Source organism: Camelus bactrianus, unplaced genomic scaffold (assembly GCF_048773025.1).
Source record: "Camelus bactrianus isolate YW-2024 breed Bactrian camel unplaced genomic scaffold, ASM4877302v1 HiC_scaffold_19, whole genome shotgun sequence".
Taxonomy (NCBI): domain Eukaryota; kingdom Metazoa; phylum Chordata; class Mammalia; order Artiodactyla; family Camelidae; genus Camelus; species Camelus bactrianus.
This window is the reverse complement of record NW_027413932.1, coordinates 38,492-64,656: the sequence shown is the minus strand read 5'-3', so window position 1 is coordinate 64,656 and position 26,165 is coordinate 38,492. Positions and strand designations below refer to the sequence as shown.

The window sequence follows — 26,165 nt, the reverse complement described above, 5'->3', positions numbered from 1 at the left end:
GTAGATACACAAAATGAAGAAAGGGGTTCTGTTATAATGTCAAGCGAAAATTCTACTGCAAACAAGTTAAATGTATTTTGCTCTCTGTAGATGACTAAAATATTTATGTCAGAAAATCTGCTTGAAGAAAAGAAAAGGAGAGGCTAGTGCCAGTTTTCAAAGTTGGTTTCTGATTCACAACTTCCTAGAGTTAGAAACAAGGAAAACAATACCTAATTCTTTAACTGTAACTTTGTTTCCATTCTAGAAACTAGGGCCAACTTTTTGAAACTTGACTTAATTAGCTACGTATTTAATTATGAAATGTGTGGGGACACTTCAGACTTCAAGTGTCCCCATCTAGAGTGTTCTTTTAAAAATCTTTCTTATAAAAGTCACCCGCTCACTAAACAGGGTCTAAAATAGTACATGAACATAATAAACACTGTGGTGATAACAGCGACACGAGAGCCCAGGCCTTTGTAAATGTTAGGTGCAAAGACAAGATTTTTGGCTACCGTTTGCCAATATTTTCAGAGCCTGTTTTCCATAACATTGTCTGACGAGAGCATTCTAGAGAGGCCTTATGCCATCAACAACGTGACAACAGTGCCAGTGAAGTGAAAAACGCCTAGCAGATGAAGGGAAAAGCCTTTACTGAAATAAATTCATATAACCATTAATAAACACTATGCAAAATGTAGATCACACTTTTACATGACTTGAATGTGAGATTACTATCTTTTCCTCTGCAAAGCTATTTTCCTAAATAGGTACTTCTGGGACCTTTATGTTTATTTCTAGGTGAGGACCCCTATGTCCAGATGGTGGAAGTGGTCTGAAGTCCAACATTAATAAGGAGAAGGCACCTGCAGTTTTACTTAAACTTTTCCATTTAACAAAAACACAGAAAGGTGAGAAAATCATACACAGGAAGACAATGTATCAGCAAGATTTAATTCTAATGATTTTTAATTAGGAGGATTCTCTCATAACTGGCAGTTCGCAGACTATGTCCCATAGAAATGGAAGGTCCCACTGGGGACACTGCAGGATTGAGGTCAAAACTGAGGTCACAGGCTGGAAGATAATGCTGCCCTCTCTTTCTGAGATCAATTTGATAAAAACACACTTGCCAACACGTATACACACACGTTCATTTCCGAAGTGAATATATTTTCAGATTATTGATACTTTTAAGTTCAAACTTGGTATCATTCTTATTTTAAATGTTATAAAAATAAGTACAATTCCAGAAATGTAATAAAACCAAGGCATTTAACCACTCTCATTCAGTATCCTGTTGTAAATAGGTTAACGTATGAAGGAAATGACACTTGTCAGTTTGTAACTATTAAATACATGTATTTTACTGCAGAGAAAAGAAATGAGAAAGAATTTGTTGATCAAGGAGCTAAAAAATTAAGTCCAGAGAAAAAAGTGAATGAAAGAAAAAGAACTGGAAGAAGTTGAGTGATTGTCTTTCAAAAGATAACGTGCTTCCTCATTTGTCCATTCAGACAAAATGAAATGAGGGCAGGAGGGAGTCCTCAGAGTAGAGAACTGATACCAGAAACAAGGTTACTAAACTCTGCCTCCACCTTATGAGAAGTGAGCTTAACTACTGTGATAGTTTGATTAGAATTAAAATTCTGAGTGGATGTGCCCTGCCTTGGAAGCCTACTTTTAAAAGAAACGTGACCAAGATACTGCTGAGACGCAGTGCTGTGTCATGTAAAAAGTTAAAGTCTTAGGAATATTAATCGTTTTAGCTCTGGTGCATTGGTATAATCCCATTTAGAAAAAGGGCTGCTAAACTGAATGGACATTTGAGAAATTTAAAAATTATTGAAATAAATCATTAGAAAACGTTTCAAAGTGTCAGTAATACACCAAAAGTCCAAAATCAATCAGTGTAAAATTTAGTCTTCCTATTTAAAATAGATTTGAAGGACATTTATTAACTATTGTGGCCATGCTTCATGTTAGGCACACCAATACTTAAAAACTCTTGAACATAAAAAAGTCTTTAAAACAGAGAGATTTTGCCTGTTATAATATTGTCTGGAATCAATTTTTAAGTTTTCAGTTCTCAGAAAAAATTCTATGTGCAAGAAAATCTAACAGCGATGTATCTGCTCAGGCTAATTTTAACTTTTTGTATTTTATAGTAATAAAGTTAAGTAACACAATTGAGTAAAACTGTAAAATTGCTTCTGACATGTAGGACAAAACATCCCAGAAATAAACTAGAATGTGAAATCTGAGGGTAAAAATTAGCAAAACAGATAAGGGGTCCATCTGTTACCACTACAACGATGACAAGGGAAAAGGCTATACTTCATGCAGCAGTAAGAGAGGCAATAAACCCAAGTGTTATGAACTGGAAAAAGCTTCCTTCGACAACCAGCACGACTGAAATCACAGACTTAGAACAACACTTCTGTCAAGCTAGAAAAAAATGCGGAGCAAGCTGGAACTTCACAGTAGGAACAGTCCAAAATGTTAAAACCTTGCAAATAAAGGAGAATGTTAAAGTCAATCCCAATGTCGTTTTGAACATTTTGCTTTCTAGAACCATAGCTGAAAAGCTGTGCAAGTCTGTTGTTTTGTTAAGCCCCATGCAAAAACCCATCCCTTCCTGTCATTAAAATGACAGTATGTTCACACCTCTCATAGCATTACTTTATGTTTTCCCAGCAGAAATAATTACATCCCTAGCAATTCCAGAAGGCACCTTCTTTCTCTAAGTCTGACTAAGAAATCTGTAAACAGTAACTGTACAATAGCTCCTGTGAAGCACCCTGTAGTGCTGAGGAAGCCGTGTCTCTGCACCCGGACAGAGCGGGGCTTGTTAATCTCCCTGCTAAATCTAGCGTGATTTGGCCCCACGGCCCCACAGAAGAACTACGTGTGCCTTGGAAGTACAACACTGAGTTTAAAATAAGTTATTTTCCAGTGTACCTACAAGTACTAAAAAATAGACACCTCTTTCCTCCAAAAACATTAAAGGAAGGAACTGTCCTCAGGAGCTTTCTCTCGCATTGCTTTTGCACTCACACTCACCATCATCCTGTAAATGACACACTGGCGATTTTTTGGTGACAACTAATGAAAACATTTCGAGTTTGCATCATGCTTAGCCGCTGACAGAAGTGTTAGCCATGCATTTTTTTTTAACACCACGCAGTCTGGTTTCATGACTCTGAAGCACTTAGACTCGATTTACCCACAACACTGTCTACGAAACCTGAGCTTTTTTCTTCTTCGATTTATTATGACATGAAGCCAAGTGAGAAGAAACAGGTTGGGGCCTCACTTAACAAGGGCCTGTGCTACCTTTCTCTACATCAAGAAGATCATGAAAACACCATCAAACCATAAGCCAACGCGCACCGCTTTAAATGGCTATTTTAACAACGATACACAATGAAAACTGGTTGTAATTTAAAGACTCCCTATCGTTGCCACCTCGGTATTCCTACAGGTGAGGGCAAGACAGAGACAGAAGCGAACTTCATTTTAAAAATTTAAATACTTGCTATACTTGACTACATATTTAGAAATGTTCTACAACTGCTCAGTAAGACATTTTATAACAATTAAAATAACAATGCTATAAGTAAAATAGCAATTAAGGATGTACTCTTACAGAAGAAAATGATAAAAATTTTAAACTTAAAAACAGAACTTAATGTTTTTAGTGTTACAAGTTTATTGAATTCATAAAAAGAATTTATCTTGGATTCCTTTAAATAAAAAACATCTGTATGTGGTTAAGTATCTCGATGCCAATCATTTACTTATGCTTAGGGGCAGAAAAACTGGGGTGCAGGCAAACTTGAAAATTACTGTGAACCAATGCCAAACCGAAATCAATCAGAAACTAAGCCAAACATTGGAAAGTGTATCTCTAGTTATTAGGCAATAATACTTAATTTCTAAAATAGAATTTAAAATGGAGCTTTTGAAGAAATTTGAAATTTGTCAGTTTAGTTGCATTGATTGAATAAAGTTAATGACAGGTATCTCTTGAAAATTACAAGTCCAGGGACTTTAAAAAATTATAAAATTTCTGTCTCCTTTCTTTATTAGCACAATTAATTATGGCTTTTACTTAGTGTGCAGAAGTCAAATAAACAACTCAGAATTTCATCAAATTAAAAACAAGAATTATATCAGAAATCTGAAACCCAAGGGAAAAAAGATAATACAACTAATCGTGAACAAGTGACCGCCCGTGCTAGTTGAAGGGTCTGAAAAATTCCTGAAGTTCCTTCTTCGAGTAACATTCCTTTTGGGCTCTACGCTAGTAGTAGAACTTTCAGCAGAAGGCGGTCCATCAACAGGCCTTGCAGGAACAAAGCCGAGGAAAGAACTCTTGTGCTGTTTCTCCAGCTGCAGTTTAGTGTTCATCTCTGCCAGCCTCTCATTAGCCCTGCGGGGATTGCAAAACACACATTTCATTCATTTCATTTTCTCCCTAAGTGATGTGTATTTTTAAAGTTGCTGTAATAGTAAACAGATTGCCCCATTAAACTGTGTTTTGACACCAAAAAATACATCAGCGCAGACCTACTGTAAACAATTACAGTTTAAAACTGTCCTAAAGAAGGATGTATGGGCCTGGGGGGGCCGTTAACTAACAAGTACTTCAAAGTGGGGAGAGTCAGAGATGGAGACGCCCCCACAGAGGATTCCCGCTGCCTTCTGCACTGGCTGCATCTAGACATACTCACCCTCAGTAAACCAGTTTAGAAATAAAAAATAAACCATCCCTCAAAGCCACTTTCAAGCATTTGCTTTCACCCCCCTTATATACACATTTCACTCATTACCTGGGAGAAATTAAGCATGTAGCACTGAGGAACAGTTTAGAGCCACCACCTCTAGGGGGGGCACCAGGTGGCACAGTCCACGGTGGGAAAGAACTACGACAGCGCCAGGGGCAATTTCAAGTGTCCCCCAATTTCCCAAAGCTCACTTTGTTACTTTGCTTTTACCAGAGGCCTACATCAACACCTGTTTTCCATAACTAAAAAAATCTCAAGCACATTTTCACTTTTATGAAAAAAAAGCAAAAAGCCAGAATAGCACTGGGTGCTTGTTTTAGCCCAAGCCATCAGAGGGGCAACGAGCACCCCAAGCAGCGAGAGGGGCCCCACCGAGCTCCTTCCCCAGAACCACACTCAGTATCCCGGCATCACGCCGCCACAGCTTTGGACTGTGTCTGTAAGCACCTGTGCTTTATGCATATTTCTTTTATGCACCCACCAGCAAGATGTGTCCTAAGGTAACTGCCTCTTTGCTTTACACCGACAACTTTCATAGAAACACTCTACTTTTGGATAGCGGGGAGACCTGTAGCTTATAACACTGTTATTCAGGCACCGGAGGTGGGCTCTGCCCTTTCTGTCTTCCACACACCCCCTCGGGCAGGCCACCATATTCTTTTTAGCCACTTTGTGAACCACTATACTGCCCTTCACCCCATGTTAATTTCCCCCTTTCCCAAGCATGCCTTTACGTAGCGGAGACAAACTTAGAAGGATACAGTACTTCGTCTCATGGTGCCCACTAGTGGTAACACCAAATATCACAATCAAGAAAGTAAATTCACCAAACACCAGAATGGGGCCCCTTGGCTTTAAGTTGTACTCTTCCAAAACACAGTTAATTTTAAACTCATTAACATTTCTATTTCTGGGAATTCCAGCTAGAAATTTTGTGATAATATGGCTGTCTAAATTACAAAGTTTGCAAAACCCCTAGCTTAAAGACTAGATCAGGTTAAATATATGCAAATACAAAAAATAAAGTCATGTAAAAGCAACAAAAGGCAGTGAGATGCAAACTGCCCTGGACTGACATTTTAAGGAGAGTTCATTTACTAACACCATTTCCCAAAATTACACTATCTAGTTAGCTCTCACTTGCTACTCACCTCATGCACTTGGCTCAATAAAAATTATGCCTAAGAGGCAAATTAATGACCTAAATTATTTTCTATAATGCTACGTTTTCACTTACGAGTTTAGTTGACTTGCCAATGACATTCTATTTTCTAGCTCTTCCAGGTACAGTTGTCTGTATTTTTCCAATTCTTTTTCATTAGAAAAGTAAAACTTTTCAGTTCAGTTTCCAGATCTTTAACTTTGTATTCCATTTGACTTACTGAAGCACGTTTATACTCTCTTAATGAGTTTTCTTGAGATGCTGCTTGTGCCTAGAGCAAAATAAAAGGATACAATTTTAAAAATACTTATAACCTGAGTAATTACACTATATTTGTTCCTTTTAGTTTTGAGTCAGTGATTCAGAGAGCAATTTTAAGTGTGAAGAAAAGCTGAACTTTAAAATACTTATCATCAATGTCAAGTGAATTAAATCTGAATTACGAAATTAAAGTTGAATCACTCTTATATTAGTACTCGTGTAATGTGATAGTTTAAAGAATAATAGGATCAATTTAAAATTTTAAAAATTGAACAATACAACCTAAGAGTAATCCAAGAGTGTGGCACAGTATTTCCACCACAATATATTCTTTTCCTCCTAGTAGTCTTGATTTACACCAATCGGCCTTAAAGTGATTCTCTAGTGACAATTGTTCTGGAAGATCAATCTAATGATAGTAATGATGGAAACTGAATTATTTAAAGGGAGTAAGAAATGCGGCCATCCTTCCAGAAATCTACAAAACAAACTGCTATATGGGAAGCAGAGGAAACACATAAAATGTACACATCCGAAATCTAATTCTCAGCAAAGTGAGTTAGAGCACGTTACAGATCAACGCTTCACCTGTACAAACTGGCTGATTTCTTTCAATTTTTCTGCTACATCCTGTCTTGCTCTCGCTTCAGTCTCCCGGTTGTACTGCACGACTTGACTGAGTTCTTTCCATTTTTCTGCTACATCCCGTCTTGCTCGCTCTTCAGTCTCCCGTTTGTACTGCTCTACTGGACTGCGTTCCACTGTGTTCATTTCTAGGTGACGTCTGAGGTTTACTACTTCTTCTTCCAACTTCTTCTTCTCCTCTAGTGTGTCACATTTCTTTTACAATTCTTTCATAGATAATAACTCCTTTAGAAAAAGTTGAGTTTCTGCACTCAGATGGAGAAGTACTGAAGATGTAGATTCCACTTTTGTTGGAGGATCAGCATTCTGCATGAAGAAGATAACACTGTTTGGTAATGAGGTTAGCAGACCAAGAACAGCCTAACTCTAACCCAGCATCAAAGGTTGAAATAAATTCAGTTACAATAAAATGGTATCTGCCTTGTGGAATGGAGAAACTCAAATTACCCAGAAAATCAAGAAAGAAGTTCAAACCACCAAGAGTCACGAAAATATACTGTTCACTGTCGTCATCTTTGTTATACATTTGTGCTTGATTTTACACTCTTATTTTTCTGTAATTGTTTCATGTCTTTCCTACATAAAAAGGTGACTATAAGGCACCTCTTAGTGGAAAGTCTCTTACCCCTTCCTAACCCAAGTCTTAACTCTCCATGATTTTTAATTTTAGGGAGATCATATTGAGTTACTTAGGGCTGAATTAATAAATGTCTCCCAAAACAAGACTGTGAAAAAAATGCAATTAATACATCTTACAAATATGGGTTCTAATGCCATAAGCCTTTCTCTGAACTACAAATATTTTATGCTAGTTTGAATTGCATTCCAAGGAGCAATGAATGATTCGCAGGGTTAAGGAGAAATCCATCTCCAACTGTAGTGGTTTAGTAAGGTGATCCATACATTTTTCTAAACAAACAAACAAACAAAAAAGCCTTAATTCTTGTAATCCTTTGTGGCTCTCTGCAAAACAAGAGTACATACTCAACAAAAACAAACAAAACAACTTGCTGGAATTTCAGTGACACGGACTTGGGAAGAACCACTTTCCTTCAGATAGAAGGATTATTTGCTAAGACAAGGCAGGCGGAGGTGGTGGTTGTAAAACATCTCTACAAATTCCTTGACACTTCCCCTATGAAATTCCCTCCCCTGAAGTATGTACTGGCCTCAGTCAACTGGTTTCTAGGGGACAGAATGTGGGGCACTGCTGTGTGATTTCTAAGGCTAAATAGCTTCTGACTTTCACTCCGTAGGGATGCTCACCCTTAGAACCCAGCCACCACGTTGTGAAGCCCAGGCCACCTACTGAGTCTTTGTACATGCAGCTGTCCCAGCTGATGACCCCAGGGAGTGTCCTTAACCAAAGCCAGCTCCAACTTCCAGATGTGAGCAGGAACAAGCCTTTAGATTATTCTAGTGCCCGCTTGATGCCAAGTGGAGAAGAAATGAGCTGGCTCCACTGAGCCTTGTCTAAACACGGGTTTGTGAACCAAGCAAATGCTGTTTTGAGTCACCAGGCTTTGAGGCAGTTTATTATATAAATTATTAGCAATAAATAACTGGCACAGATATCGATATTAAAAATGGGGCACAGCCATTAAAAAAGAACCCAAAATGTGGGGATGCCTTTGAACCTGGAGGTAGGTGAAACCTGAACAGATGTAGAGAAGAGTAAGAGTGAAAATCCAAAGTGTCCACGAGACTGTTAGTGGAAGCCTGAGGGCCCTTGAAGGGCTGAGAGTGAAGGCTTCTAGGCCAGGGAAGAAAATGACACTAAAGCCGGAGGAAACGGGACTCTTGCTACCTAACAGCTGAAAGTAAAATTGACCAGAGAAATAAGCTAAAACAAACAAAAAGATTATTAAATATAAAGGAACTAGGACTCACTGGGTTCAAGTATCTGTATCCTATTTAAAGCATCTCCATGTGCCCAACTGTCACACAATGGGCAAGCAGAGAAATGGCTTCCGGGCTAAGATCCAATCTAGGGTGCTGCCAGGAAAACAGTCTAAAGATGAAGCCAAGACTTTGTTAAGACCTTGGAAAGATTTAAGGTGCTGCCTCAAATTCCTTTAAAGATCTTAAAAGCATAAGAGTTTTAAAGGCATGGTCCCACAACAGCTTCACAGAAAGCCCAAGGTGAAGACTTTATCTCAAAAAGACGTGAGAGTAGCTTTTCCAATGGCATGAACCCCAGTAAAATTCACAGGAAACTCAGTTTTAAGGAGAACTGTGGTAGCAAAAACACTGCTTGCTAGCTTGGACTGAAAGAGACAGACAGTGCAAAACGGGAAGAGGCCTTTGGGTTTTTCTTAGAAGGTCTACGAGGAGGAAGCTGGCTTGAGAGAACTACTCAGCTGCAAACACAGGCCACTGCTCATGAAAGGGACAGAACAAAGAGCTCAGAGAGGGCAGCGAAGGAGAACCCCTCCCAGGGTTGGGACTAAGTCCTAATCAAAGACCGAGCATCAGGCTGCGTTTCAGAACTGCTACGGGCCAGTGTGCCTCCCATCTTCCATCTGTGAGTGAGGGAGTCCTTAGCAGTTCAGCAGAATGTCGGGTGTGTGGCGGTAAATAACCCGTGTCTCCTTATCCTCAAGCCTCAGCACTGAGAGGAGTGTACCCAAGAGGCTGTACTCCAGAAACCACGCCCAGGAACCTCACCCCACCTGAATCTGGTGAAGATGGTAAAGTCAGACCCTGGACTGGAGCCTGAGCCTAACACCACAGCGACCGAGACCTGCTGGGGGACTGAGTGGGGATAAGTGTATTTCTCATATGGAAGCAGTAAGAAAACATTGTGGCTAATGAGTAATTATGCTGGTTTTTGAATGTCTCCATAAATTTTCAAAATTAGTTCCATAAAAAAGGTAGACTATGGGCCAACCTTAAGTGCCCTGCTCCTAAAGAACAGCAAACGGTGAAAGGGGCACCGAGTGAATTGCAGGGCAGGTTTGAAAAGGCAGTTCAGCTTCTGCCTCGCTCTTAACCCTGGAACCCAGGCTCATGAGGGCAAGCTCAGGCCACAAAGACAGCTTAGGTGTTCCAGGGGAGGTGGTCCACCTGCCTGCCCCACCAAAGCCACAGCCCACCACCAACATCAACCACCAGACATCAATGGATGAACCTTCAAGCGATTCCAGCCCCCGCCTTCCAGCTGCCCCACCTGAAGCTGAGAGGAACAGGGGCCGGCTGTCTTGGCCACACTATTCCTAAGCGCAGGTTGTGAACAAAATAAATGCCTATTTAAGCCACTGAACTTTGGGGAGTTTGTTAAGCAAAAACAGATAAACAGAAAAGTGGGTGAAAAAAGATAATAAGAAATGTAACTTGAATATAGGAGAAATTGGTCTCCTATAAAGTGGAAAGTAACAAATGTTGAGATTAACTTATTAATGACAAAGTGCTAAGAAATAGCAGATAGCTGAAAGAAAGACCTAAGAACTAGTGAGAAGGAAGGTACTTCAGAGTTCCCTCCAATTACAGCTTCTTACACATAGGCATGTATTTCACAGTTTCCCCTCAACTTTGAGGATAAGGAAGACAGGTAAGCAAGGAGACATAGGATTTGAAGTCTAATAACTGAAGAACAACCAGAAATAGTTTACCAAAATCAGCCTTTTTACCTCATTTCAATTAACTGATCTTCTAAGAGACAGGCAGCTTTGAGAACTTATTAATCTAGCACTTACTCTTCACTTTCCTTTCCTCAGAGAGAAAATAAAATATTATGGAACCATAAATGTAGTGTCCTTTGGCAGTATTTAAATTAAATACAATTTTTCCTTTACCTTACTTAAAAGCTTGTTGGTAAGGGAAGGTAAGACTGTCTCAGCTTTATGTTGTAGCACAATGCTTCTGCATATCACACAGACTGGCTTTGAACTTTTGAAATTCAAATTACTGATCTGTTATCTGTTTCTGACAAACTGATTGAATATTATCTAGTATTTAACAGCTGTACTCTTAAAAATTTTCCTTGGATGGGATGAAATATTTATTTCATTAATTACGCATTAAGCTATAGAACACAGCTAGGCATCTCTCTTTTTAAGTAAAAGGAGGTAGACACAGGGAGCTGAGAATGCAGGATCTACACCAAGAACAAGATCGGCACCAGTGTTACACACACGAACCAAGCCAAAAGAGGACTTCATCATGAACCGTGAGATGATGGATTACAGAGGCTTCCAAAGAGGAAGGTTGAATTAATCTTCTCCACGCTTAATCTATTGCCTCTAGATAGTGAAATCTATGGACGAGTCTATGAATTATAATGAGTGCAACATAATGAAGTATATTGCAGGCTAAGTCAGCAGATCCCGTGACCATGATTTGATGGAAACTGGAGTGAAGTGGGAGGCACTGGGTGAGAAACTAAAGGTCTGAATGGGGGGAGGAATGGACTTCATCTTTGAAAGCCTACTTTCTGTCATGTCACAGAGTCAGCAAGGCATAAGCTGGCCACAGGTCCCTTCAGGAAGCAGCAAATCTCCACAGAAGTAGTTGCAGACATCCCACGACACTGACTTTTTATCACTATGTAAAACAACTGGTAATACGCAAGATGACTCGGAAACAGTTCTCATAACATATGAATTGGTACTGGCATAGGACAGACATAGATCAATGCATCACCACTGAGAATCTAAAACAAACCCTCACATTTACGGTCAATTGATTTTCAATACTAGTGTCAAATAACTGAATGAGACAATAATAGTCTTTTCAACAAATGGTACTGGGACAACTGGATATCCACATGCAAAAGAACAAAATTCGACCTCTACCTCATACAATATATATAAAACTAACTCAAAATGAAAGAGCTGAAACTACAAAATTCTTAGAAGAGAACACAGGTGTGTGTCTTCATAATTGGACCTGGCACTTGTTTCTTAGGTAGGACAGTAAAAGACAGAAGTAGACTAACTGAACTTCATCAATGTTAAAAGCTTCTACTCTTCAAAAGACAACATCAAGAAGGTAAGAAGGCAAGCTGCTGAGCAGGAGAAACACCTGAAAATCCTACATCTGATCAAAGACTTGCACCCAGGATACAGAAAGAACTCTTACAATTCAATCATAAAAAGACAATCCAATTCTAAAATGGGCAAAAAGCTGAACAGACAGGTCTTCAAAGAAGATACACAAATGGATAAGCACATGAAAAGATCCCCAACATTCTCAGTCATCAGAAAAATGCAAACCAAAACCACAATGAGATGCCAGTTCACACCTACCAGGAGAGCTAATGACCAGTGCTGACAGAAATGCATAGAAATTGGGAGAATTACACACTTTGGATAAAAATGTTAAATGGTGCACCCACTCTGGAAAACAGTATGGCAGTTCCTCAAAAGGTAAAACACAGTTACCATATGACCCATATGACAGCATTTCCATTCTTAAGTCTATTCCCCAAAGAAATGAAAACATGTTTACACCAAAACTTGCACAGAAATGTTCACAGCAGCATCATTAACAAGAGCCAAAAAGCAGAGGCAACCCAAAGGTCCATCAACTGATGGATGGATAAACGGTTTAGCCCCACAACCGAGTACTGTTCGACAATAAACAGAAATGGAAATACTGACAAACGCTGTAACGTGGATGAACCTTGAAGACGTTTTGTCAAATGAAAAAAGCTAATCATGAAGGACTACACAGCATGTGATTCCACTCATGTGAAACTCCCAGAACAGGCACATCTGTAGAGACACAAGTCAGCCTGGTGGCTGCCGGGGGCTGATGGGGACGGGGGGCTGGGGGTGATGGCCAAGGGATGCAGGCTTTCTTTTTGGGGTGATGGGAATGTTCTAAAATTGATTGTGGTGACAGCTGCACATCTCTGAATATACTAGGAGATACTAACTATGCATCCTAAATGGGTGAATTATACGATACGTGAATTTTATTTTTATTTTTATTTTTTTTTTGGTGGAGGGAAGCAATTAGGTTTTACTTATTTATTTTTAGAGGACGTACAGGGGATCGAACCCAGGACCTTGTGTACGCTAAGCATGCACTCTACCACTTGAGTTATGCAATCCCCCCTATAATATGTGAATTATATCTCAATAAAGTTAAAAAACAATCCAAAAGCAGGATCTAGACAATTTTCTTAATTCTCTATTTTGGGTGTACATTCATGATCTGAACTTCTCCATGCTTTGACAACATACGTAAAGTGAAGGGAAAATGAAGGCGATACCTAACTCCAACTGGTTTGTATAATGACCTTTCTGCACAAGTTACTCTGAAATCCATGAAATAAATACACACAGATTCTATATCCATTCACAAAAGTGAAGGTGCGACATGCCAATTTTCTGGAACATGCCATGAAACATTATCCTCTGATTTTATCTAGCTTGCCTTATTGTGGTGAGAGATCACTAAAAAATACTGTTTAATAGGGAAAAAAGTTAACTTCCGTGAGGAAAGATGTATAACTCTCAAATTCTCTAAGGGTAAATATTATAAGAAAACAACATATAAAGAAATGGCAGAATGAAAGTCAAAGTTTAAGAAAAAAGTACATCATAAAGGTAATAAAAGTGTAATTATAATGAAGATACAAAAGAAAGCTGTCCCTGAAAAGCTAGTGTCCTGCAACACTCTGCGCTGCACATTCACGGCTGACGTGCTTAATTTCATACATACTGGGCTCGCAGCTTGATGTGATTTCCTCTCTGAATCCTGTCTCTCATTTTCTGAATTAGTCTGATGATGTGCTGTCACCTCCAGGGAAGCTTCCAACATGGACACTTTCTTTTGGGTGTCAGTCAGCTCTTGTTGAAGCTGTCTCATACAGGCCTAAAGAGATAACTCTGTTACTGATTTTTAAGTCACCTTATCATTAAGTTACATTAATAATATGTAACTCCAACATATGGACTTTGAGAACTATCCCCACAGACATCAATTCACCTTCTTTTCCTCATAGGTACACATTCCTGTTTACCCAATTTCATTAAAGACACAGAAGGCATGACCCTCCTGCCTTATTGACAGTAAGTTAACTTAGACAATGGATGCAGCCCCACCAGCCATTCCCTGCCCCTCCCAGGAAATGGCCAAGCTTTACCCCCACTGAAGTCTCAAACAGAAACAGGTGTGTGGGTGGGATGAGTGGTGGTAAGTTCCACACTGTGGAACATTCTCCCTCTTTCTCATTAGAGGCTTAAGTTCAGAGTTCTTCACATATTCAATCTGGTGTTTAAATTCTTCCAATAGACTCCTATCTCACAATAAAAATGAGGTTATTCCAATGGCCTTTGGGGACCTGAGACAACCTGGCATCCCTTGCCTCCTGGACTGCAGGTCCTACAGCTCCCCCACCCCTCCCACTCATTCCCTTCCTGCCACTCAAGACTCTGGCTGCTCCTCCTCAGTCTGAAAAGGGGACCCCAATGCCAAACTCGTACACCACAGAGCGCTCCAGTCCCTCTGGACTGGACAAACTTAGATCCAAATGACTAACTGAGCCTTGAAATGAGAATTGTGAGCACATTATTTGAAAAAATATTCAAAGTAAATTATAAATAGAACAGGGGAGACTAAGTCAAACACAGTTTGGCTAAAATTTACATTTGTCCCAAATTATGACTGAATGAAAAGTAGATGCCTTTAAGGAGTGGAGGTCATGACAATGCATGATTTGAGATGCAAATATCTCTAAATTTAATTCCAATTGACATGAATAAAAATAAAATATCAACTAAAAATATATGAAAAGCAACTGAATGAAAAGTACTGCAAGATACAGCATTTACACATCAGTTCATCTGGGAAATCTGGATTTGACTGTCAAGGTAATCCACACAATTGAATCTTTTCTCTCTCTTTTTTTTATTTGTTCACACAGTTGAATCTTAATTTCAAAATACTCATTTTAGGTCTGAGCATTTCATTTATCTGCTTCATCACGATACTAAAATGTGGTGACAGAACGATTAAAATGACTTGGGCACTATAAGAGTAAATTACTAAGACCTGTCTGTACCTATCAACAACTTACAGCTTAATCTCTTAGAAGTTCAGGTGACACGGCATCTTTACTCAAAGTAAAGCACCTCTCAGGTCTAATTTTTGTTTGCTGGATACAAGATATGCTTTCAGGCTGCTTTACAGTGTATATATTTATAGCGCACACATTTCTTATATTCAACTAGTTTCAACATTCAGCTTCCATCAGATACCACTTTGAATTTTCTTTGAGGAACTCTGAAAATTACTTCCCTTTCTGGGTACTTACTTTCATTTCTGCTCTGTCAGTTACATGCTGATACAGTCTGTCCTTTAAACATTTGTATTCATTGACTAATTCCCTGTTTCCTTCCTCCAGCATCAGAACTCGTTTGCTCATGGCTTCAAGTTTTCCCATGTGATCCAGAAACGGCTCTGGGATATTAAGTATTGTCTTTTTGCTTTTGGCCTTATTTTGAGCAACTTCCAGTTGCTGTCGAAGCAACATGTTTTCACTTTCTAGTTCACATACTCTCTCCTCCAAGAATGCCTGCTTTACAATGTATTTGTTGACTTTCCCTTGTTTTCTCTGAGACAACGATTCAGTTTCCTTCTTTGAACACTGGGCTTGGCCTCGGTCTCTATGCACACATTCTAATACCAACGTCGTTGGTCTAAAAGCATATCTCCTGGGATGGAGCTCAATTTCTTGGCCACGGAATTGACTTCCAGCTTCAGGAAGTTGCTGAGGAAGCACCTCGCTGTTATCTTCTGGGTCAGACAGCTCAAAATCCATTGTGTCCTGTAAGTGAAACCCCTCATCTCTTACTCTTTGAACTGTACTCAATAAACTGACATATCATAATTTCCTTTGAAGTGAAAGACTAATCTCTAAGTTTATACAACAAAAAGTTTGCAATAACTGGGTATCCAACTGGAAGAACTTAAGGTGGATACAAATCTCAAACTTTAAACAAGCAGAAATCCCCAAAAGTTCAAAAATTTAATTAAAGATACTGAATCCATGAAAGTAAAAAAGAAACCACAAAAGGATGTTTACGAAGCTCAGAACTGGGAAGGCCTTTCTTTCTCTGAAATACAACAAACCCAAAAGGCTTAAAATAAGAAATGAATAAATCTGAAAACACTTAAAAATTATATCTGACATCTAACCTTTACAGCTACCCCCAAAGTAAGAGCCTTAGCTCTGTATATATTTGGACAGCTTAAATTTCCTAAAAAATTTTTTCCTGAAAATATTCCATGAATATTCTCCCTTTCTAACATTTTTAGACCGAATTATAAGAATTACATCTACAGATAAGTGATAAATCTAAGCACTGTACTAAGTACGTCTACAAACATCAGTTAACTCAGTTAGCTGTGACAATTCTGGAATAAAGGGTTAAAAACACAAGCAAGCTGCAGGGTTTCCCCCAGGGCTTCTGACTCTCTGACTCTTACACCAAACCAAAGCCACTTCTGTAGGATAAATATATAAACACAAGAGAACCTTCTATGTCCCTAATGGTGAATACACTAAAGGTAAAGAAGGTCAAATTTACAGAGCTCTTCTTACAAAATCAGGAGACTATTTGCTTCTGCAATAATTTTTATTTCTTCCTCATGGTGTTTATAACAGTGATGGATGTGAAATAGTAGGGAAATACAGTGAGCTGTTTTATTAAAAATAAAATACTGATCAATAAATTATCACTATAGATTATGGCATGTCTGTCACTATATTCAAAAGCTCCTTGTACTGAAATCAGATACCACATGGAGCAGAGTGTTACTTTTTATCACACATAGGAGAATGACACCCAAACTACGCCAAACTACGGTTTCTGAACTGGCTATACTTTTTCCTCCTTACCATCAGTGGAAATGATAAAGTAACCTCTCCATTTGTCTATCAAAGGAGTCAGATCACTGCCAGAAACTAGAATGCCTACTGTTAGTAGCAACAGTTTTGAGATAATGGAAAGTTCATCAATTCCTACGGGAAATATGAACAGCCTCTCCTTGGATGAGGCCATTGTGAATGTCACTATGTCACTGTTGCAGGCAAATGGATTTGAATTCACAATATTGCTTTATCCAATGAACCAGAAATGAAACCCCCAGAAAATATATTTACATATATAGGCTTTTAAAACCCTCTATACTTTCTGTACCTATAGTATTGGTTTTTAAACTATCTAAGTATACAAATTCATACACACACACGTTTGAAGATGACTAAAGGAAATACCTCAGCATTCATTTTCTTATTAGCCTTTTCTGCCTCCTTTTGTTGGGAAAGATGATGGGCCAGGATTTCATCTTGTATTACTCTGGCATTCTGCTCTCGAGAAAGTTGTCTCTGAGCATCATTTTGCTCTTCTAAAACCTGGAGACATATTTCATTAGGTTTTGGGTTTTATACCATGAAAAAAAGTCAAAAAAAGCTTAGGAGGAGAATCTTTAAAAAAATTTTTTTTAAACTGTTAAAAAGAAGTAGCCTTTTTAAACACAGGGATCTTTAATGCACATAAATAACTCAAATTCTAATATATATGACAGCTAAATTTATCACAGAGCAAAAACACAAGGGATGTAGTATCATGAAAGAAAAAGGTTTTTTTTTTTTTTAACACTTTTTAAATTGAGTTTTAGTCATTTTACAATGTTGTGTCAAATTCCAGTGTAGAGCACAATTTTTCAGTTGTACATGAACATATATATATTCATTGTGACTTTTTTTTTGTTGTGAGCTACCACAAGATCTTGTATACATTTCCCTGTGCTATATACAGTATAATCTTGTTTATCTATTCTGCATATGTCTGTCAGTATCTACAAATTTTGAAATCCCAGTGAAAGAAAATTTCTTTATAAGGCATTTAACCAATTCCATCACAGTCTGAAGGCAATTCAGCCTGGATTTTAACTTCAAAAAGCCAAAATTAACTCATGGATTTGAATTAGACTTGTTACTTTGTTGAATGGACCAAAACCGTCAATCCTTATGTTAATAATTAAGCTCAATTTAACTTCCATTCCTTCATTCAGAAAAGACACAGAGCATCTATTAGATGCCAAGAACACCAAGAAATTAGTAAGTTAAGCTCTAAATGTCATAGTTCATATTTAGGATGAGATAACTCTTACTTGTTTTAAATGAAAATACAGATTAATTCAAAAGAATATTATAAAGAATATTGATGAAACAGTGTTAGAGATATGAAATTTTCATGAAAGACAAATTTACCTGATTTGCTTTATTCCATATGCTCTTCACTTTGCATTCTAGTGCTCGGGCAGTGATTTCAAGTTGTTGTTTCAGGTAAACTTGCTCATTGTATTGTTTCTCTTTTCTTTTCAAGTCATCCTTTGTTTTTTCATATAATATATAAGCATTTCTCTTCTTCTTTGTTTCTTGTTCTAATGTGAATCTGCAGTGAAATATGCTTACCTTAAAATTTATTTTGTTAGAAAATAAAAAGTTCATTTTATGATCTGGTTCTTCACATGCTGATTTATTACCCTAATGGAATTTGTATGTTCTCAATTTTTTTTTTTCATTTCTAAGTCTCACATTTTAAATTCCTCACTTCAATCTCTTCATAATGATAGACTTATGTGTATATATATATATTTGAAAAGTAGCAATGAAAACACATAATGCTACTGAGTTTCAGTCAAGAGTAACTCTGGTCAATAGTGTAGGGAAGAAATTTTGCAATTATTCAGTAAGGTTTGAATTGAAAATTACCCTTTTTTCCCCACATAGTCATAAATTACTCCTTCATTAGGACAGAGAATTTAGTTATTAATTAAAAGAGAAGTTGCTATTTAGAAACAGGTTTATAAGTTCATGAGAAATAAAATTTCAACTTCATGAGATATTACAGGGACTCCTACATGATCTCCAGGGGAAGGTAACATCCGCAGACGTCTTTTCCAGAACACAGACCCGGTAATTAGCATAATCCAAGGCGAGGCTGGGGAGTCTACTCCCTGATGCCCTACACTTCATGTTTCTTCTTTTGCAGCACTTTGAACTTACCTTGTTGAGTATTATTTATTTAGTAAATCATTTTTAAATCCCTTTTGGTACAAGGCAGGATCCCTATTAAGTAATTAAGAAATTAAGAGTAATCCGTGCTTTCAGCATAGACCTTTGAACTAATCTTATCTCTGTATGAGAGAGATGCTGAAAAAACTAACCAGTAATAACTCTCCACTTTACTTTTTAGTCCAACCATTCATATGTTAAGAATCAAACTGCATAATTTTTTTTTACAGTTTCTGCCTTGAGAAAAATGGTCATTTCATAATTCTGCAAGTGGGAATGTAAAGTAATATAAACTTTCTGGAGGACAATTGAGAGATAAGGATCAAAGATTTTTTTTAAAGAAATATAGAATGTAGTGTGTGTATGTGTGTGTGTGTGTGTGTGTGTGTGTGTGTGTGTGTGTGTATGGCTGTGTTATTTCCAAGAGTCTCATATTCCACAATATTAATGAAATTTTCTCCCCTGTAAAATCCCAAAAGGTAAGTTAGCAATTTTAAGACTTCTCCTACATACCTACAGTATTAAAGTAAATATAAAGAGTTCAAATATTTCTTTAAGACCAAGAAATTCAGTACCTCATACTGCAGAGCTCTCGTTCCCACTCCACATTTTGAAGCTTTAACTGTGATGTTTCTTCTCTTGTTTTCAACAGCTCTGTTTGTAGCCAGTTCACCTTATTTTCCATTTCTTTAATTTTTCCTCTAAGTAGTGCAGAGTCAGATTCTTTCAGTTCTATTGATCTGAATGAATGAACTGGATCCTGAATCTTCAATAACCTATCAGAATCTGCATTAGGAAGAAAACAAAAATAGAAACAAAATATATGAATAATTTTTGTGTACAAAGGACTGTGCATTTTCACATTCATTCATCCATATATTGAACAAATGGATATTGAGCATCTATAACATGGAAGACATTCTTCTAAGCTCTGCAGATATTAAAAGAATGACAAAGTAACATTATGAACATTATGCAAGTAAATCTGACAATTCAGATGAAGTGGGTAAAATTCCTTCAGAGAGAGAATTTACAAAAGCTCAATTAAGAAAGAACAAATAAGCTAAAAAGCCCTATATCTTAAAAACCAAAGCAGAAGTCCTATTTAAAGACCTTATGACAAAGAAAATCCCAGTCCCAATGGTTACACTGGTGAATTCTACCAAGTATTTTAGGAAAATTTAATACCGACTCTACACAAATTTTCCTCAAAAAATGAAGAGGAAGAAATATGTCCTCATTCTATAAAACTAACATTACCCTGAATCCAAAACCAGACAAAGATATTACAAGAAAGAAAACTAATCTCATGAAAATGGAGGTAAAAATTCTAAACAAAACATTAGCAAATTAAATCCAACAATACAGGAAAATTCATCACGACCAAGTGGGGTGTATCCCAAGAATGCAGGGCTGTTTTAACACGTAAAAATCAATGTTATTCATCATATTAACAAACTAAAAAAGAAACCATATGATCATGTCAGTGGATAAAAAGAGGCACCTGCCAAACCTCCATATCGATTCCTGATAAAAACTTCCAGCAAACTAGGAACCAAGGGAACGTCTTCACTATGACAAAGATCTGTGCTAACCCTACAGCTGACACCATATGCAATGGTGAGAAACGGAATGCTTTTCCCAGAAGGTGAGGAACCGGACAGGAATGGCTTCTCTTACTCCTTCTATTCAGCACTATACTGGAGCCAGTGCAATCAGGCAAAATGAAAAACCAAAAGACATCTAGATGGGAAATGAAGAGGTAAGACTGTGCTAATCAGCGGGGAATATGATTACATGGTGCGAGTCAGCTAACTCCAACCTGTGGGCCGGGTTGCTTGCTTTGGTAAATAAAGTTTTACTGAAATACAGCCACGTCCATTAACTTGTGTATTGTCTATGGCTACTCTTGTTGCAACAGTGACAGAGCTGACTAGCTGTGACAGAGAATGTATTTATTGGCTGCAAGTCTTAAACGTGAACTGTCTTTAGTAAGACAGTAGTTTAAAGAAGAAAAAGCTTGACCACCTTTGGTTATGTAGAAAATCTGAGAGAATCCATAAAAAGGCTACTAGAACTAATAAATGGGTTCAGTCAGGTTGGAGGGCACAGAGTCAGTATACAGAAATCAACAGTATTCCTCTCATCAGAAACTAAAATTTAAAATACATTATTTTAAAACAAACAAATAAATAAGAATACACTACTTATAACCGCACTGAAAAATAAGAAATACAGGTAAGCTCATAAAAGATGGAAAGACCCAGACACTAAAAACTCTAAAATATTACTGAGAAAATCAAGGAAGACCTAAACGGAGAAATAAACTTTGTTCGGGGTTAAAAATTCCGTATGGTTAAGAAGTCAGTTCTCCCCGAATTAATCTACAGATTCAACATAATCTACGTCTAATTTCCAGGACACTAGTAGCTTTTTTTTTTTTTTTTTTTTTTACATTGACAAGCTGATTCTAAAACTCATGTGGAAAGAAGGGTAATAAAATGAAACAAGATGAAGCCAGAGGACTGTGGCCTTTAACTATGGAGCTGTGAGAAGCAGTAGCTGGATTTTAAGCAAGGGGGTAACAAAGATCTGAATTTTAAAAACTATCTAGTAATCATGGTTGCGGTGTAGACCAACGTTCCAGGAGGCGGACAGCATAGAAGAAAGTCCTGAGGTGATTTCAGCATTCTAGGAGGGAAGCAGTGATAACCTGACCTTGGGTGAAGGCGTAGGAGCAGCAGAGTCAACAGAAAGCACAGGGAGTGGGAACAGTCACAGCCCCTGGCTGGCAGTGCACAACACGTCTGATTCTGCTTTGACACAAAGCAGGTTTCTGAGACGCAGCGGACTGTAACGTAGCCGTGCTCCCTGGGGCAGTACTAGGTGTGCACACGTTACCACGAGATACTTAAAAAGGCTGTGTAGTCATACGGGGGTCCTACCTTTACTGTCCGGGCCAAGTTCTTCGATTAGCCTCAGGGTATTCTTACAATTAGGGTAAAGCGACTTGCGATCCTCAGAAGCTGTTTCCGGTGACAGAGTTAAGTCATCGAGGTCGTCCACAGAATTAATCTGCTCTTTGACCTACAAATAAATAATGCTATTTCACAGTGTCTCCAACATAGTTATAAAATATGCTTAGTGTACAGAGGTGATAAATATCCATCTTTTTATGAGAGCAAAAACACAGACACTTCTCGAAAGAACTGACTTTTGTCAAAAGGCTAACTTTATCAATAGTGTTTCTAAATTATTTTTAAGTAAATGTCTCTACAACAAAGGAGGATTTTGTTTTTCCACTCTTTTATCATTTATGTATTATTTTTACCATAGGGAAATATTTTTATAAGTAGTATTTTACTATACCTTGTCCTTTTTAGTAGACATTTTCTTTGAAGACCTGAAAAAAGAAAAAAGCAATTCATTTAAGCCAAATACTAAATATTGAAAATACAAGAAATATGTAAATCTATTATTTTTTATATAAAATCTTTGCATTGATAATTAATTTTCAATAAAAGGGATTAAACAGTGGAAACAGTAACATTAAAGGACAAAGAAAGTATGTCAATTATATTATTGACAAAGTATTAAATTTAAATCAAGGGGACAAGCAGAGGAAAAGGAAAAACATAACATTACTTGTATTATTTGGTAGGAAAAAATACACCAGGATTTTCTTCTTGTTGTCTTTTTCAATAAAAACTGGCTTTTATGGCAATAAAACCTGTTTGGAAAGTATTACTGAAGTCCTTATATGAAAGAAACCCTTTTCTAATAACCATGGTATTAGCTTTTTTGAGGACTTACTATGTAACCGCTATGCATTATTATTAGCACGTTACATGTCTTAAAGACATTTTAATCCTCACAACAATCCTGGGAGGTAGGTAATACATTAGGTACTTTACCCAGGAAGAAAATGAGGCACAGAAAGGCTAAGTCATTTGTCGAAGCCCCTATGTCTGCCCAGAATTCCAACCCAGGCAATCTGGCTTCAATACTTGCATTTCACAATATGCTAAGAAAGTAATATTTATTTTTAAGTATTTTCAACTAATGTAGTAAATGAATCTCTATTATTATTCTATGTCTAGGCATAATTATAAATAACTTCTGGGGCATATGTCCAGAAGGAACCCTACTTCAAAATGACACCTGCACCCCAATGTTCACAGCAGCACTATTTACAATAGCCAAGACATGGAAACAGCCTAAATGTCCATCAACAGATGACTGGATAAAGAAGAGGTGGTATATTTATACAATGGAATAATACTATTCAGCCATAAAACCCGACAACATAACGCCATTTGCAGCAACATGGATGCTCCTGGAGAATGTCATTCTAAGTGAAGTAAGCCAGAAAGAGAAAGAAAAAAACCATATGAGATCACTCATATGTCGAATCTAAAAACAAAAACAAAACATAAATACAAAACAGGAACAGACTTATAGACATAGAATGCAAACTTGTGGTTGCCAAGGGGGTGGAGGGTGGGAAGGGACAGACTGGGATTTCAAAATGTGGAATAGATAAACAAGATTATACTGTATAGCACAGCAAAATATATATAAGATCTTATGGAAGCTCACAGCAAAAAAAAGTGACAATAAATATATGTATGTTCATGTATAACTGAAAAATTGTGCTCTACACTGGAATTTGACACAACACTACAAAACGACTATGACTCAATAAAAAAAGTGAAAATAATAATAATAACTTCTGAATCTTAACACCTATTTTTTAAAAATACAAAGACTTTAGACCTAGGCAATACTGGAAATCTACTTTTAATAAAGATTTGCTTTCGCTAAAGACATTAATCAGCGGGCATTCATTATCCATTCAGCTGTTTGTTCATGCATTTGACAGGTCCTTATGGACCATGATGGCTTTTTTAATTTAGAACTTAGTAATCCAAAAGTAATCATCTGTGATAGATTGTTAATAGTTTATTATTCTATTGTATATATAAAAAAATCTTCCCCTTCTTCCTGGAACCTAAGCAAATATTAAGTTAATATAACCTGATATTTTACAATAGCATACAAAACCATAGCCACTCATGATGATACTGTCAAGGACACTATAGAATCATCAAGGAATGATTCATCTCTATTCAGTATGGCCTAAGTGTCTGTATAGTCATTATGAGTATACAATTTTTAAAAATCTATGGACAATGGTGTAACTTTAAAGTCATTATCTGCATATTCAATTGTGTAAGAATATTACGCTTCAGAACTAACGAATAAGCCCTTACAACAAAACCATACATGAATAGTTTACTACAATATCTTAAAGATAACATAGTACAATCAATACACTTTCTAATATCAGAAATGCAAACAAAGTTAAATTGAAAAACACGTCTTCTATGGAATCGCATCCAACAGCAAAGAGACATGCTCTACAATCTACCGTCTCATCATTAAACAAAGAAAGGGAACCCCCACGAGCCCCACGTTCCCCTTCACTTATCACCCAGTCCTCTCCTGCCTTCCCAGGGAATGTCCTCTGAGGGGCTGTTCACACCGACTCACTACAGCCCGGCTTCCTTGGGAACGTAGTACTGAAACTACTTCCGGTCAAAGGCACTTGTCCTCATGTTAGCCTTTCGGCACTGTTCCTCCCACACAGTTGAGAATTCTCTTGCCTTGGCCTTTGCACTATATGCTGCTGTTCTATTTCCAGAGAAGGTAATCACTGCTAATACGTCTTCACCTACAAATAAAGAATTTGTAGATTTTACCTGCCACAACCTTGACCTCCTTCACTTAAGCTGCTGTTCTCATTCATGTGTAGGAGACCACCAGCCAGTGAGGCAGTCTTCTCCAATACATGTGAAGTCACAGATGCTTTTAATGTCCGTTTTCCACTTTCATTCTTCTTTACTTCCTTCATATGCAAGCCAGGACAGCTACTTTAAAACAATCCATAAAAAAGCCAATTTTTAAAAAATAGTTCTACTGATAAATTTTTAAAAAAAACAATTTTTGTAAAACCAACTCTGACCCATCTTCAGTCATTTATTAATTCACAAAATGGTTAACAAGTGCCAACCATAAGCAAGGAAACACAAATTCTTGCTTCAAAGACAGATATACAATTATGATACAATGTGATAAGCAAGAGCTAACATATGAAAGTAAAGTGAGCATAAGGAAGGCTTTACAGAACAGGGAAATAAACAGGAGGTCATGAGCAAAAGAGACAGGAGGAAATTATTCTACTTAAGAGATTAGAATGTGAGCACAAAGATTAGGCACAAGGCATTTAGGTGTGTCCTGGGAACCTGGAAGGAAGAGTACAAAATACATGGAAGCAAGTAGAGAGATGATCCTGGGAAGAAATGCGGAACAGTATCTAGGAAAATAATAATTACCTACTGCTGAATACTAATCTAGGCTTACCTATCAGAATCTCCTTTCTGCAGAGCAGGAAACTGCCGGTCATCACTTTTTCCCCTCTTCCTCTGCCGAGTTAATCCTTCATGGTAACTGCCACCATACATGGTTTCTGACCCTTTCAGTTCACTTTTGTTCCTGTTCTCTTCTACTTCAACCTTTAGTGAAAGTTTGATACAAAGGGTAATTATTACTTTATTCATTAGAAACACTTTGTTTTCATTCATTTTATCATTTGACTCAGACTTTGCCCTGATTTCAATTGATTAAAATATTTTTGTGCTTATTTTAATTTTTATCATTTCAAGTCATTGAAGTGTTTGTAAATTCTGCTTCTTTCTGTTTGAGGAAAAGAAACAATTTCTAAAATTTCAAAAAGGACTTTCTGAATGTTGTGCTCTTACATCCACTCTTCCCCATGTGAATGGCAGAGACAGAGAAATAGAAAGACAAAGGCATAAAATTTGTCCTCTTCTGTCTTTACCACCTAGATTTTACATTAAACAGCCAGATTTAGAAGATGTCACACCTTGGTGCTTCAGTAACAGAAAGGAAACATTCTTCTTTCTGTGCTAAAGCTATCCTTTCCCTACTACTTTTTATAATTCTTCTTTCATTTGGATCCTGGGGTATCAAAAAAGTGTTTAATAAAATATATAAACCCAATTTTACCGAAAGGAGCAGAGTGAAACTGATGAATTGCCAGTTAGTGTGGAATTCTGTAAAAGGAATAATGCTTCCCAATTTCACATTTAATAACCATGACCATTTTATAGCTAGACGGCATAGGAGTAATGAGTGATCTACTTTAGCCCCACTGTTTACTGATAATGGGAACACAACCAAGAAAGGTTAAGTGATTTGTCCAAATTCC

At 37.4% G+C, this 26,165-nt stretch overlaps 2 protein-coding genes across 2 annotated transcripts in view; both read right to left on the bottom strand.

The window, feature by feature from the left end:
• Nucleotides 1–3,670: 3,670 nt before the first annotated feature.
• Nucleotides 3,671–6,966, bottom strand: LOC141576701 (ankyrin repeat domain-containing protein 26-like). Its single transcript, XM_074360128.1, has 3 exons — nt 6,784–6,966; nt 6,010–6,205; nt 3,671–4,417 (listed from the first exon to the last, which is right to left on the bottom strand). The coding sequence occupies exons 1-2, from the start codon at nt 6,964–6,966 to the stop codon at nt 6,044–6,046; spliced, it is 345 nt and encodes a 114-aa protein (XP_074216229.1). The 3' UTR covers nt 3,671–4,417; nt 6,010–6,043.
• Nucleotides 6,967–7,025: 59 nt separating this feature from the next.
• Nucleotides 7,026–26,165, bottom strand: part of LOC141573313 (ankyrin repeat domain-containing protein 26-like) — a 40,482-nt gene continuing 21,342 nt past the window's right edge. The window contains exons 15-24 of the mRNA XM_074360127.1: nt 25,298–25,449; nt 24,637–24,807; nt 22,244–22,277; nt 21,820–21,961; nt 19,450–19,660; nt 18,068–18,251; nt 17,069–17,206; nt 15,104–15,616; nt 13,510–13,662; nt 7,026–7,146 (exon numbers count right to left, since the gene is read on the bottom strand). Coding sequence (XP_074216228.1) covers nt 7,039–7,146; nt 13,510–13,662; nt 15,104–15,616; nt 17,069–17,206; nt 18,068–18,251; nt 19,450–19,660; nt 21,820–21,961; nt 22,244–22,277; nt 24,637–24,807; nt 25,298–25,449 — 1,806 coding nt within the window. The 3' untranslated portion in view covers nt 7,026–7,038. The remainder of the gene's footprint in view (nt 7,147–13,509; nt 13,663–15,103; nt 15,617–17,068; nt 17,207–18,067; nt 18,252–19,449; nt 19,661–21,819; nt 21,962–22,243; nt 22,278–24,636; nt 24,808–25,297; nt 25,450–26,165) is intronic.

Bases quoted from the DNA above. Each gene is read 5' to 3' on its own strand.
- LOC141576701 (XM_074360128.1), bottom strand. From the start codon at position 6,966: ATGAACACAGTGGAACGCAGTCCAGTAGAGCAGTACAAACGGGAGACT. The intron at 6,206-6,783 runs GTGAAGCGTTGA...ATTTTGCTCTAG, and splicing joins AAATCAGCCAGTTTGTACAG to GCACAAGCAGCATCTCAAGA.